This window comes from Pongo abelii, chromosome 7 (genome assembly GCF_028885655.2).
Source record: "Pongo abelii isolate AG06213 chromosome 7, NHGRI_mPonAbe1-v2.0_pri, whole genome shotgun sequence".
Lineage (NCBI taxonomy): Eukaryota > Metazoa > Chordata > Mammalia > Primates > Hominidae > Pongo > Pongo abelii.
This window is the reverse complement of record NC_071992.2, coordinates 128,523,268-128,537,387: the sequence shown is the minus strand read 5'-3', so window position 1 is coordinate 128,537,387 and position 14,120 is coordinate 128,523,268. Positions and strand designations below refer to the sequence as shown.

General features: G+C 33.7%; 1 protein-coding gene across 4 annotated transcripts in view; it reads left to right on the top strand.

Annotated features, from left to right (window-relative positions):
* Positions 1-14,120, top strand: part of CSMD3 (CUB and Sushi multiple domains 3) — a 1,211,731-nt gene that overhangs the window by 1,075,672 nt on the left and 121,939 nt on the right. For all 4 annotated transcript variants that reach the window (XM_054518783.2, XM_063726791.1, XM_063726792.1 and 1 more), the window contains 3 exons: positions 4,795-4,913; positions 6,081-6,150; positions 11,098-11,214. In XM_054518783.2, coding sequence (XP_054374758.2) covers positions 4,795-4,913; positions 6,081-6,150; positions 11,098-11,214 — 306 coding nt within the window. The remainder of the gene's footprint in view (positions 1-4,794; positions 4,914-6,080; positions 6,151-11,097; positions 11,215-14,120) is intronic.

Genomic DNA, 14,120 nt, shown 5'->3' with positions numbered 1-14,120 from the left:
TTGCTCCTTAGAAATGGCTTCCTCCAGATAACCTAAATCATCTCTCTCAAGTTCAAAGTTCCACAAATCTCTAGGGCAGGGGCAAAATGCTGCCAGTCTCTTTGCTAAAACATAACAAGAGTCACCTTTGCTTCAGTTCCCAACAAGCTCCTCATCTCCATCTGAGACCACCTCAGACTGGAACTTACTGTTCATATCACTATCAGCATTTTTGTCAAAGCCATGCAACAAGTCTCTAGGAAGTTCCAAACTTTCCCAGCTTTTCCTGTCTTCTTCTGAGCCCTCCAAACTGTTCCAACTTCTGTCAGTTATCCAGTTCCAAAGTGGCTTCCACATTTTTGAGTATCTTTTCAGTAACACCTCACTCTACTGGTACCAGTTTATGATATTAGTCAATTTTCATGCTGCTGATAAAGACATACCTGAGACTGGGCAATTTACAAAAGAAAGAGGTTTAATTGGACTTACAGTTCCACAGGGATGGTGAAGCCTCATAATCATGGTGGAAGGCAAAGAAGAGCAAGTCCTATCTTACATGGATGACAGCAGTCAAAGAGAGAGAGCTTGTGCAGGGGAACTCCTCTTTTTAAAACCATCAGTACTCATGAAACTTATTCACTGTCATGAGAACAGCATGGAAGAGACTTTCACCCATGATTCAATTACCTCCCACCAGGTCCCTCCCACAACACGTGGGAATTCAAGATGAGAATTCCCACGTATTGTGGGAGGAGACACATGGGAATTGGAATATGGAGGGGACACAGCCAAACCATATTCACTACTCATAGATTTTCAACCCTTGCCCTCCTCTTTCTTTCCCCTACCAAGTAACCCCCAGTGTCTTGTTTCAATCTTCATCCACACGTCTACTCAATGTTTAGCTCCCACTTATAAGCGACAATATGTGGTATTTGGTTTTTTATGCCTGCATTAATTCTCCTCAGATAATGGCCTCCAGCTGTATCCACATTCCTGAAAAGGACATGATTTCACTGTTTTTTTATGGCTGCGTATTATTTAATGGCTGCATATTATTTAATGATGGGCACCTAGGTTGATTTCACGTCTTTGCTACTGTGAATAGTGCTTTGATAAACATACGAGTGCATGTGTCTTTTGGTAGAATGATTTTTTTTTTCCTTTGATTCTACACCCAGTAATGAGATTGCTGGGTTAAATGGTAGTTCTAACTTCTTTGAGAAATCTCCAAACTGTTTTCCACAGTGGCTGAACTAATTTACATTCCCACCAACTGTGTAAAAGCATTCCTTTTTCTCTGCAGTCTTGCCACCATTGTTTTTCTCTGACTTTTACATCATAGCCATTGTGACTAGTGTGTGACGGTACCTTACTGTGGTTTTGATTTGCATTTCTTTGGTGATTACTGATATTGAGCATTTGTTCATGTTTGTTGGTCATTCATATGTCTTCTGAGAAGTGTCTGTTGATGACTTTTGCCCACTTTTTATTAATTAATTAATTTATTTTTTTTGAAACAGAGTCTCGCTCTGTTGCCCAGGCTGGAGTGCAGTGGCGCAATCTCTGCTCACTGCAAGCTCCGCCTCCTGGGTTCATGCCATTCTCCTGCCTCAGCCTCCCAAGTAGCTGGGACTACAGGTGCCCGCCACCACACCCGGCTAATTTTTTATATTTTTAGTAGAGATGGGGTTTCACCGTGTTAGCCAGGATGGTCTCAATCTCCTAACCTCGTGATCCACCTGCCTCAGACTTCTAAAGTTCTGGGATTACAGGCATGAGCCACTGCGCCCGGCCTTGCCCACTTTTTAATGGGGAATTTGTGTTTTGCTTGTTGACTTGTTTAAGTTCCTTATACATTCTGGATATTACAGCTTTGTCAGATGCATAGCTTACGAACATTTTCTCCCATTGTGAACATTTTCTCCCATTCTGTAGGTTGTTTGCTACTCCTTTAACAGTTTCTTTTGCTGTGCAGAAACTCTTTAGTTTAATTAGGTCTTACTTGTCAATTTTTGTTTTTGTTGCAATTACTTTTGAGGATATTGTCATAAATTCATTGCCAAGGCCAATGTCCAGAGTGGCATTTCCTAGATATTCTTCTAGGATTCCTGAAGTTTGATGTCTTACATTTAAACATCTAATCCATCAAGAGTTAGTTTTTGTAAATGTGAGAGATAGGTGTCTATTTTCATTCTTCTGCATATGGCTAGCCAGTTATCCTAGCACCATTTATTAAATAGAGTTCTTTCCCCATGGCTTGTTTCTGTCAACTTTGATGAAAATCAAGTAGTTGTGGATGTGTGGCTTTATTTCTTAGTTATCTATTCCACTCCATCCATCGTTGTGTCTGTTTCTGTACCAGTACCATGCTGTTTTGGTTACCGTAGCCTTGTAGTATAGTTTGAAGTAGGCTATGTGATGACTGTAGCTTTGTTCTTTTTTTGGTTTAGGATTACTTTGGCTATTTTGGCTTTATTTCAGTTCCATATGAATTTTAGCATAGTTTTTTTCCTAGTTCTGTGAAAAATGATGTTGGTAGTTTGATAGAAATAGCATTGAATCTGTAGATTGGTTTGGGAAATATGGCCATTTTAACAATATTGATTCTTCCAATTCATGAGCATGGAATGTTTTCCCATTGTTTTTGTCATCTACGATTTCTTTCAGAAGTGTTTTGTAGTTCTCTATGTAAAGATCTTTTACCTTCTTAATAAGGTGTATTGCTACGTATTTTATTTGTTTTGCAGCTATTGTAAATGGGATTGCATTCTTAATTTGACTGTCAGCCTGGATGTTGTTGGTGTATATAAATGCTACTAATTTTTGTACATTGATTAAATGTCCTGACACTTTATTGAAGCTGTTTATCAGTTCTATGAGCCTTTTGGCAGATTCTTTATGGTCTTCCAAGTATAAAATCATTTTGTCAGTGAAGAGAGATAATTTGACTTATTTTTTTCCTTTTTGGATACCTTTTATTTATTTCTCTTGCCTGATTGCTCTGGCTAGGACTTCCAGAAATATGTTGAGTACAAGTGGTGAGCGTGAACATCCTTTTCTTGTTCCTCTTCTCAAAGTGAATTATCCCAGCTTTTGCCCACTCAATATTATATTGTCTGTGGGTTTGTCATATATGGATCTTATTATTTTGAAATGTGTTCCTTTAATGCATAGTTTCTTTAGGGTTTTTATCATTAAGGGATGTTGGATTTTATTGAAAGCTTTTTCTGCATCTATTGAAATGATCTTATGGTTTTTATTTTTAATTCTATTTATATGGTGAATCACATGTATTGATTTGCATATGTTGAAACAACCTTGCATCCCAGGAAGAATCCTGTTTGATCATGGTGAATTAACTTTTTGATATGCTACTGGAGTTGGTTTGATAGTATTTTGCTGAGGATTTTAGGAACTGTGTTCATCAGGAATATTGTCCTGTATTTTTCTATTTTGTTGTGTCTTTGCCGTGTTTTGGTATTAGGTTAATGGTGGCCTTTGTAGAATGAGTTAGGAAAGTCCCTTCTCATTGAATTTTTGTAAGTTTTGGTAAATTGGTATCAGCTTTGTATGTTTTGTAGAATTCAGCCACAAATCCATCTGGTCTGGGGCTTGGTAGGTTTTTTTCTTACTGATTTAATTTTAGAACTCAGTGGTCTGTTCAGGGTTTCAGTTTCTCACTGATTCTATCTTGGGAGGTTGTGTGTTTGCAAGGATTTATTCATTGACTCTAGATAAAAAATTCTATCTTGGGAGGTTGCATGTTTCCAGGAACTTATTCATTTACTCTAGATAAAAAATAAATTCTCACCTAATAAAAATAATGAAAATGTTTTGAATTAACATTGTTATCTCCTTATCAGAAAAACACTGAATTCAAGTAGCACATAATACTTTTCAGGTCTCAATGAGACACCAATTTTTCTCCTTTCTTTCCTTTTTTTTTTTTTTTTTTTTATTTGAGATGAAGTCTCGCTGTGTCACCCAGGCTGGAGTGCAATGGCAAGATCTCAGCTCACTGCAACCTCCGCCTCCTGGGTTCAAGCAATTCTCCTGCCTTAGCCTCCCAAGTAGCTGGGATTACAGCACCTGCCACCACACCTGGATAATTTTTGTATTTTTAGTAGAGACGGGGTTTGACCACGTTGGCCAGGCTGGTCTCAAACTCCTGACCGCAGGTGATCCACCCGCCTCAGCCCCCCAACTGGGATTATAGGCGTAAGCCACTGCACTTGGCCTCTCCTTTTTGATTATAGTATCTTCAGAGAAAGAAAAGTTCTACTTGCAACTATATTTTAAAAATTTTACATATAATAAGAAGTACATCAAAATGTACCTCATGAATTTAAAAGCCGATTCAGAATAAAAGAAGAAAGAGTTAAGCAAGGAAGACAAAATAGCAAATAATTTTTTAGTTTTTGTTAAGAATGTTTTTAAAGTATTATTTCATTCTATTATCATAATAAATTATTTTTAATTTTCATGTAGGAATTTTCTTTTCAGAAATTTTTACTTTTGTTTCACAGTAGAAAACAATTAAGCCTGGAGTTAGAACACAATTTAGGTATATTCACACAGCTAGCTTAATAACTGGTGCCATAAAAATTAAAATTGTATAGCTTTATAATGGTGTTCAAATGTGCATTATTCTTAACATCTACAGTTAAATCTTGTTCACAGAACGTTCTCAACATCTCAATGTAGTATCTAGTTTGATGAGACACTGATATTCAATTTTAGCAACTTAATATGCATAACTTAAGCATTTATCACTTGAAAGTTACTTAAATTGTTATCATTAAATATTCTTAGCAATTGGTTTGGATTCCTGTCCTGAACCACAAACTCCTAGCAGTGGAATTAAAATTGGAGACAGATATATGGTTGGAGATGTGGTATCCTTTCAGTGTGATCAAGGGTATTCTCTTCAGGTAAGTCTATTTTAAAGTTGTGGTTTTGATTTTCATGGCTCTTTCAGAATATTTTACAAATCAATGATTGATAAGCCACGAGTTTTACAACATTGATCCTGGTTTGTGTCTGAAGTCAAAAGGGTGCTCAATTTGTTAATAAAATATATACACATGAGAAATATTGCTGGAATGGACTAAATTTGTTTTGTTTGGAAGTAAACAAAACTGATTTTGAGTTAAAATTAGGAAAGTTAGGAAAGTCCTTTCTCCTTGATTTTAATTAGATTAAAGTCTTTTAAAGTAAAAATTAATCTTTACTTTTGTCTCTATTCACATAGGATTGTGACAACTGAATTCTTGGATTTTTAGAATTTGAAAATAAAGGGAAATGCCACTTAAAGCACTGAATGAAACTTCCATAACAATACATTTCCCAAATTAGTGAAAATTTACTCCAAGTATATTTTGCTAAGGAACTGGATTTGCAATGTATATTCTGATTTTATGTATTTATATTGATCTTTTTTGATTTTTTTTGTCAAGAGTCCCAGGTTTATAATAACATAAAAATTTCCTTAAAGAATAAACTCATTAAGCTAAAAAGTTCAGGAAAATACAATTTCACATATTAGATAAATAAATTCTTCAGAGAAAGCAAAATTAAAAATTAATAATTTATAGTCTTTAAAGTTGTATCACAAAATTGTAAATCTCAGAAGTACAAACATCTTTCAGGACTTTATATTTCAATGTAAAAGTTAATATACTTTGACTTGTTTTAATATTTTTGTGAAACAATTTTAAAATTATTCTTTAACCTATTTCACCTTGTGTGTTACAGCAATTTATTATAAACCACCATGTATATTACCCTTTCACCTATATAATCACTACAATATCTTAGTAAAACATATTGTTATAGGAAAATATTAAAACTACAATTCTAATATGATATGAAGTATTATTTTTTCTACCAATATCATGTAGCTATTTCTTACATTTTATCATAGGTGTATATAATCACCTTTCTTACTTTAATCATGCTAAGATTTTCGTATAAGTAAATATGTGCATAAAAATAAAGCCATGTACTTAAGCTTGTTTTTATAATAATAATTGACTATGCTACAATAAATTTAAACTTTTTATGTATGTGTACTGAACCACATCATTTTGTTTATGTAGGGTCACTCTCACATTACATGTATGCCAGGACCTGTAAGAAGATGGAATTATCCAATCCCAATTTGTTTAGGTAAGTTAAAAGACTATAAAGTATTTACCCTAGAACTTAAAGTATATAAAAAAAAGACTATAAAGTATTTGTAAGCTTCATCAGATTTTAAAGTTTCATTCTGTATATCGTGATTTTCAAACATATAGTTTGCCTTTTACCAGATCTTATGGAAATGACTTTTTGAGGAAAATATTTCACATCTTCCTTTTTTTAATTTAAAATTTTAATTTTTATTTATCTTCAACTTCAGTATCAATGGATGACTTAAGCTGTAGAAATTAAGAAAAGACTTAAAAAATTCTTAGAGAGTTTTCTCAGTATATCTATTGAACAGAAAAATAAGTAAATATTCTATTGCTTACTATTGAGCCGGAATAGATAAAGAATCTAAAGTGTCTAACAAAAGGAGTATGGCACCTCATGAGATGTCTTTAGTGGTGACAGGCAGTCAAGATATGGAATGTATTATAAGGAAACTTGGGTACTTTGAAAGTACAGGCCCACATTTTTGCTTTAACTCAATGCTGCTTCCAAATTACGTCTATTTATGCTTTTTTTTCTCTTCCTCATTTTTTTTTGTATTTGTGTGCAACTATTAATATACTGGGCTGTAAAGAGTATGAGAAAGTAATGTGAGGTATAATCCCTACCTTTAAAACATTCAATTACTATTTGGAGTACTAGAAATAAAATGAATGAATTTGTTATTAAATAATTTAGTGTTAAATTTTATCATTAACTACATGATGGAATTTCAGAAAAGTGAGACTGGGGTTGACTAAAGTATTGGCAAACATATTCAGCCTGCAAGGTTTTCACAGAGTTTTGGATAATAAGTGTAATTAAGACACATGGAGGAAGAAGATAGCTCTTTATGAGTTGGAGAAAGAGCCCAAGTCAAAAAAAAAAAAAAAAAAAAAAAAGTCCATGACTTGTGTGACTTAACTCTGCACAATGACCGTACCTGTATTATATTCCTCTGCTTGGGTTGCCATAGCATAACACTCCAGATTGGGTAATTTAAACAACAGAAATTTATTTTCTCACAGTTCTGGAAGCTAGAAGTTACAAAACAAGGTGCTAGCAGATTGATATCTTCTAAGGGCCTCACTTGTTGGCTTGTAGATGGTATCTCTTGCATGATCTTTGGTTTGTGCACCCACGCTCCTGGTGTCTCTTCCTCTTCTTAAAGGACACCAGTCCTATTGGATTAAGACCCTCCCCTTATGACCTCACTTAACCTTGAGTACCTTCATTAAGGCCCTATCTCCAAATACAGTCACATTAGGTGTTAGGACTTCAAAATATAGATTTTGGGGGGACAAAATTAAGTCCACAACATCTGTGTAAAATGCACACAATTCTTTTTGAAGAGTACCGAAAAATGTTTAAGAGTGATGATGTGTTTAATTGGCAAAGTACATTGAAAACACTCAGACTTTAAATTGGATGATTTTTTTAAGGGAAGTTTTTAAGGTACTATGATTAATTTGTAAATGCACATTATACCAATTTTAAAATTACCTCATATATATACATGTAATGCAATTCTGAACACTTACATATGTACAGATAATGGTGATTGTAAATATATTGTGTGGTGTGTGTGTGTTTATGTGTATATCCAATTGAGTATAAAAGTTGAGAATCTAAAAGAGCACAAAGAGTAAAATAAATATGGTTTTTTTCTGCTAATGTGAAAGCACAGAGTTTAGATCTTTCATCCATTACCATATTGCTAGTGCCTGAAAAGTTTCTCATCTTAAATAGGCATCCAATATATATTGTTTAGTGAACAAATTAATGTAAAGGCTTGGAATACTATATATATATAGTAATGTTTTTCTTTTTGATGTTAACATGTAAGAATTTCTCATACCATATTGTTTTCAAAATTTGAAATGTCAAAAACTACAATTGAAACAAACAAAATTTGAATTTTGATTCTTGACACATAGCATTGTCTAATTTGTGCGGTTACTTCTTTTTCGTTAAAAGTTTATTTCTCATCTTTTGATATTATAAATTACATATTTATTTTTTCACATTATGTACTTCATAATTTTATATTTATTAGGAACACATCTCATGTCATAATTAGAAAACAGCTCTAATAGCTTGTTTATAATTTTTCCTAAATAGATGAATTATGTCACTGAATAGAACTGCTTAAAACCTTTCATAAATATTATCAAATTGCTCCAGAAGGTTGTACCAATTTAAATACCACTCTATTATTACAGGACAGTTCCCATCTTGCTATATTGCTTGCATCAATTATTATTCTTAAAAAATTATCAATTTTCTCAGCACCATAAGACAGGGCAAAAGAGAAATAAAATGTAAAAAAATAATTTTTTAAAAAATTACCACTTTTTTAGTAGATAAAGTATCATTTTGATTAAGTTTACATTTATATTATAAACTAAATTAGAAAAATTGTTTTATTATATAATTTTGTATTTTTAGTAAAGTTGGGGTTTCACCATGTTGGTCATGCTGGTCTCGAATTCCTGACCTCAGGTGATCTGCCTGCCTCGGTATACCAATGTGCTGAGATTACAGGCATGAACCACCACACCTGGCCCATTTTAAATTCCTTTTTACTCTTTTTTTTTTTGTATTTTATAAATTTTGAACAATAAGCTGGTACTACATGTGATAGAGTATTAAAATATTGGCAGTGATAATAATAGCAATATTGTAAGGAGAAGCTGAAAGCAAGAGGCTGATTCAGAGAATGTCTTAAAACACTAGTCATCAGATAACAAGGCTACAGCCTCGTGAACTGGAAAATAAGCAATCTGTCAGATATTTTGATGGAAAGAAGGAAAATTCATGTGAGATTTTAGATATTAGAGACAACTAAGACAAAAAAACAGAAGTTGATTTTATTTTGGAAGACTAAGGTATGGTTTTCCCTAACAAAAAGAGTGTAATGGGACACAAAAGAGTCTACATGAAGCTGCTGATGACACACACAAAATTGATATTCAAGGCATAGGAGTGTTGAGATTGCAGAGATACTGAGGAAACAGACATGAACAAATTGCTGAAGGCAGATTTATTCTTCGGTATCCTTCTTCATATGTCTCTAATGATTTGTCATTGTCTTCTGTTGTTGTTATCTCTTTATTCTCTTTTCTTTTTCGTATTTTTCACCCTGAAAGGAGGGGCCGTCAATGCAGAGGACAGGAATTCCAGTTCATATCTAAAGAGATAGAAAGTAACAGAATTAGAAGGACAATCGGCAGCTCAAAGATTTGAAATTGTGAAGGCAAGAAAATAAAAGATAGTCCTTGCCTTTTACTCAAACTTCAGAATAAAGCAAAACAAACCTACAAATCTATTGCCAGAAACTTTAAAAATATTTTAATTGACCAAACTATTGTTTTTACAACTCGTTAATTATCAGATTTTGTGATGAATATGTGTGAACAATTGAATTTAGGAAAATGAATTGGTAAATACTAACTTCATTGAAAATTGATTTGGTTTAAGGGTGAATTAACAGATTTCAGAAGCATGAAAAAGCATATGGGCATATCTTTAGAGTTTGATTATAATCACAAGTTTGATGAAAGGTTTATATGCAGGTTGACTCCAAGATTATATAAAATCAGCTTGACACATAATTTATTCAGTTCACATAGCAAAAGATAGTTGTCAAACTTATTGAATATTGTATAAAACATTGTTAAAATTCCTACTGAATTTGCCTTTAAAATATATAACCTGAGATTTGAGTATCTGTCTGTTGCTACTCTTGGCACGAAATAAATGGATGCGATTGCAAATAAGTATTCTATATAGGTAACTTTTGAACTTCATTTGTAGTCATGAAATCTGATTCTTCATCTAACAATAAAAAGATAAAAATGTGCTTTAGACGGTCAAGAATAGGTTTCTAAAATGCAATTGCCTTTCATATATGCTCAAGGGTTCTATCTAATTATATTTTAAAACTTGAGTAAATTTCTGGTCTTAGAGCTTTTGCTTACCTTATTGATAGTAAACCATATAATAGGGATTCCAAAACAAGCACATTTACGAACTCCCTACATTCTCAAATTTGTGTGCATCTTTTTACTTATTTTTACTTCTCTATTTTTTGTCTTGATTCTTTTAGGATAAAATAAGGCCATATCTAATGTGTAATATGTGAACTTCTCACATATGCATGGAAACCAATATTTTGCTTAAAAATCTTTATTGAGCCTTCTCACAAAAAGAGGAAAAGGATAGGAGGCCTGGGCGGGCGGATCACGAGGTCAGGAGATCAAGACCATCCTGGCTAACACAATGAAACCCCCATCTCTACTAAAAATACAAAAAATTAGCCGGGCGTGGTGGCAGGCGCTTGTAGTCCCAGCTACTCAGGTGGCTGAGGCAGGAGAGTGGCGTGAACCCGGGAGGCGGAGCTTGCAGTGAGCCGAGATGGTGCCACTGCACTCCAGCCTGGGTGACAGAGAGAGACTCCATCTCAAAAAAAAAAAAAAAAAAGGAAAAGGAGGGAAGGCTGTGAAAATGATTTCCTCTTGAATACAGTACTTAGAGCTGAAGTGGTTGGCTTGATTTTACTCTAAATTATATCGTCTTTGGGATGATTCAAAACATTTCTAGGACTACTTGAGGAAGAGAAATAAAGTGCCCGCTGTGGCAAAGGACATGTCTTTGTTCGTTTACATTGACTGCACATGATCTGTTACTTTTATGCAATAATTGATTTACTTTGCACTTATTTCTGAGGAAGGAAGGATGTTGTCTTTTTACGCTGTTTTAGAAAATCTGTTGTTGATTATATTTAATTCCTAGTGTATAGTGAATGAACATTGACAATATTCAAATTTATATCGAACAGTTTTAACTCAGAGCCTTGAAAACGTGGAATGATTTTCATATATTTTTTAATACAGTAAATTATTCCTCTACTCTGGTTTACTTTGGATTTCTGTTATTTTGCAGCTCAGTGTGGTGGTGCTATGTCAGACTTCAGTGGTGTGATCCTCAGTCCTGGGTTTCCTGGAAACTATCCCAGCAGTTTAGATTGCACATGGACAATAAATCTACCCATAGGTTTTGGTATGTGTATTAAAAACACGTGAAAGAGCTTTCAATATTTATTAATGTAGCCTTAAAGTAAATTTCAATGTCGAATAAGACTTTATAAAATCTTCACAAATTGCAGTTTAGTTTAGGAATACATACAACTATGTAAATTGAAGAGTGAAATTTAAATAATTGTTGCTTAAGTCAAATACATTTCACTAGGAGTACTTGGATAATTGAAGGTATATGGACATTTTCTTTTTTTTTACTCTAATTTATTATTTTTTAATTGACAAATAAAAATTATACATATTTATCATGTACAACATGATATTTTGAAATATGTATACATTTTGGAAGAACTAAATAAAGTTAATTAATACATTACCTCTAATATTTTTTATGGTGAGAACACTTAAAACCCTCTTAGCAATTTTCAAGAGCGCAATATGTTGTTAATAACTATAGTTACCATGTTGTACAATGAATTTACTTCTTTTGTGTAACTGAAATTTTGTGCCTTTAACCAACATTTTCTTAATCCCTCTGTCTTACACCCTGGTAACTACCCTTCTACTTTCTACTTCTGAGTTCAGTTTTTTCAGATTCCACATGTAAGTGAGATCATGTGATATGTCTTTCTGTGCCTGACTTAATTGCACTTAACATAATGCCCTCCAGGTTCATCCATATTGTTGTACATGACAGAATTCCCTTGTTTTTTATGGCTGAATAGTGTTTCATTGTGTATATGTACTATATTTTCTTTATCCATTCATCAGATGATGGACACTTAGATTGATTCCATATCTTGTCCGTTGTGAGTAATGCTGCAAAAACACAAGATTGAAGATATCTCTTCAAGATTCTGACTTCAATTCTTTTGCACATATACCCAGTGGTAGGATTGTTGGCACATATGGTAGTTCTATTTTAAATTTTTCTGTGGAACCTCCATATTGTTTCCTGTAATGTCTGTACTAATATTTATTCTCACCAACAGTGTGCAAGGTCATTTTATAATTATATACAGAGATGTATAGATTGATATAGATAGACAGACTTATACTATTTTTCAATCACTATGTATGGATATACCCTGAATTAGATATGTATAATAATGATAAATTCAACCTAAATTTTATGTACGTTGTTTTTGTAACTCTTTTCTTATTGCTGTAATCAAGTAGTACAGTTATTATTTTCTAGTAATCTATTGAACTCATCCCATTTTCTTTTCAAGTAAATTAGATTTTATTTTTAAAAAGTAGTACAAATTTTAAAATATGAGGTTTAAATACAAATCACTATAATACCTTCCCAATTTTAATGTAATAATTCCCAATATTTTTGATACATTACATAATATATCATATTTAATAAATTCTCCTTACCCTCACATCACTAATATACTCTCTTACAGCTTTTGCAGATCCTATGAGTTTATAAATGCACTAAAAGAAGTGCTTGATTGAGGGTACACATGTTCATTAAATCACAAAAGACTAGCATGAATAGATACTCATTGAAGCACAAACCAGGTGGTTTTAGAGTTATTAGGAAATTCTGTACTATATCACTTATTGAGGACTGAACTTGTGTATCTCACTACCCAGTAGGCATCTATAACCTCAGAGTATAAATGCATATTTAAATGTTTTACATAAATTAACAGGTAACTCATAGTTTTGACAAATATTTACTGAGTGTATATTATACTCCAGATACTGCTAAGTGTTGGAGATAAAATGTATGGCAATGCAGACTTTGCATTTTTCTTTAAATAAGTTACAGTCATAATGAGGAGACAGTAAAATGTATTATTATGATACACTGTAACTAGAGAGCACAGGATTGTACTTAGAATGTACATCAGCCTAGTATAGGAAATGCAGTAAAGTCTTGACAGAGGGAGTGATGCTTGAACTTTAGCTTTAAAGATAAGTAACCAGGCCAGGCATGGTGTCTCACGCCTGTAATCCCAGCACTTTGGGAGGCTGATGCGGGCAGATCACAAGGTCAGGAGATTGAGACCATCCTGGCTAACATGGTGAAACCTCATCTCTATTAAAAATACAAAACGTTAGCCAGGCATGGTGGCATGCACCTGTAGTCCCAGCTACTCTGGAGGCTGAGGCAGGAGAATTGCTTGAACCCGGGAGGCGGAGGTTGCAGTGAGCGGAGATCTTGCCACTGCACTCCAGCCTGGGCGACAGAGTAAGACTCTACCTCAAAAAATAAATAAATAAATAAATAAATAAATAAGCAGCCTGGGCAACATAGTGAGGCTCTGTCTGTACTATAAATAAAAAAAAATTAGCCACACATGGTGGAGCCTGCCTGTATGTCCCACCTAATCAGAAGGCTGAGGCAGAAGGACTGCTTGAGTCCTGGAGTTTGAGTTTACAGTGAGCTATGATCATGCCACTGAGCATCCTGGGCAACCCTGTCTCTAAAAAATAAATAAATGATTAAATGAAATGTAAAAACAAAAAGTTAAGTAAAAGTCAGTCCAGCAAAGAACGTCAGTCTGCTGCAGGAAGCGTGAAATAAATTCTAGGTAAACAAGGTGACAAGTAGAAAAATGCAGGTGAGAAAGCTAAAAAAAATTAAACATGCCTGAACACTGTGTGACTGGCCTGAGGTTTTGGGAAAGCAGGACGTTATTGAGAGAAGGTTGCTGGGGACTTTCTATTTAGAAATCCTATTTAGGATCATTTTGGCTAAAATGTGGAAACTCTAAATTCGAAGTTGTAGTGAGCTTCTATGTCCATTGATAGAATACTGATGTAAATGAACAACAGATTTGAACCAGTATGGCTCTTCCACATATCTTTCACTAGCCACTGTAGCTTATGTAGCTAAATGAATTATTTTAAAACGAATCATTAAAAATAGTTTCAGTAGTCTCATTATAACATGATCTTCAATTTCTGGCT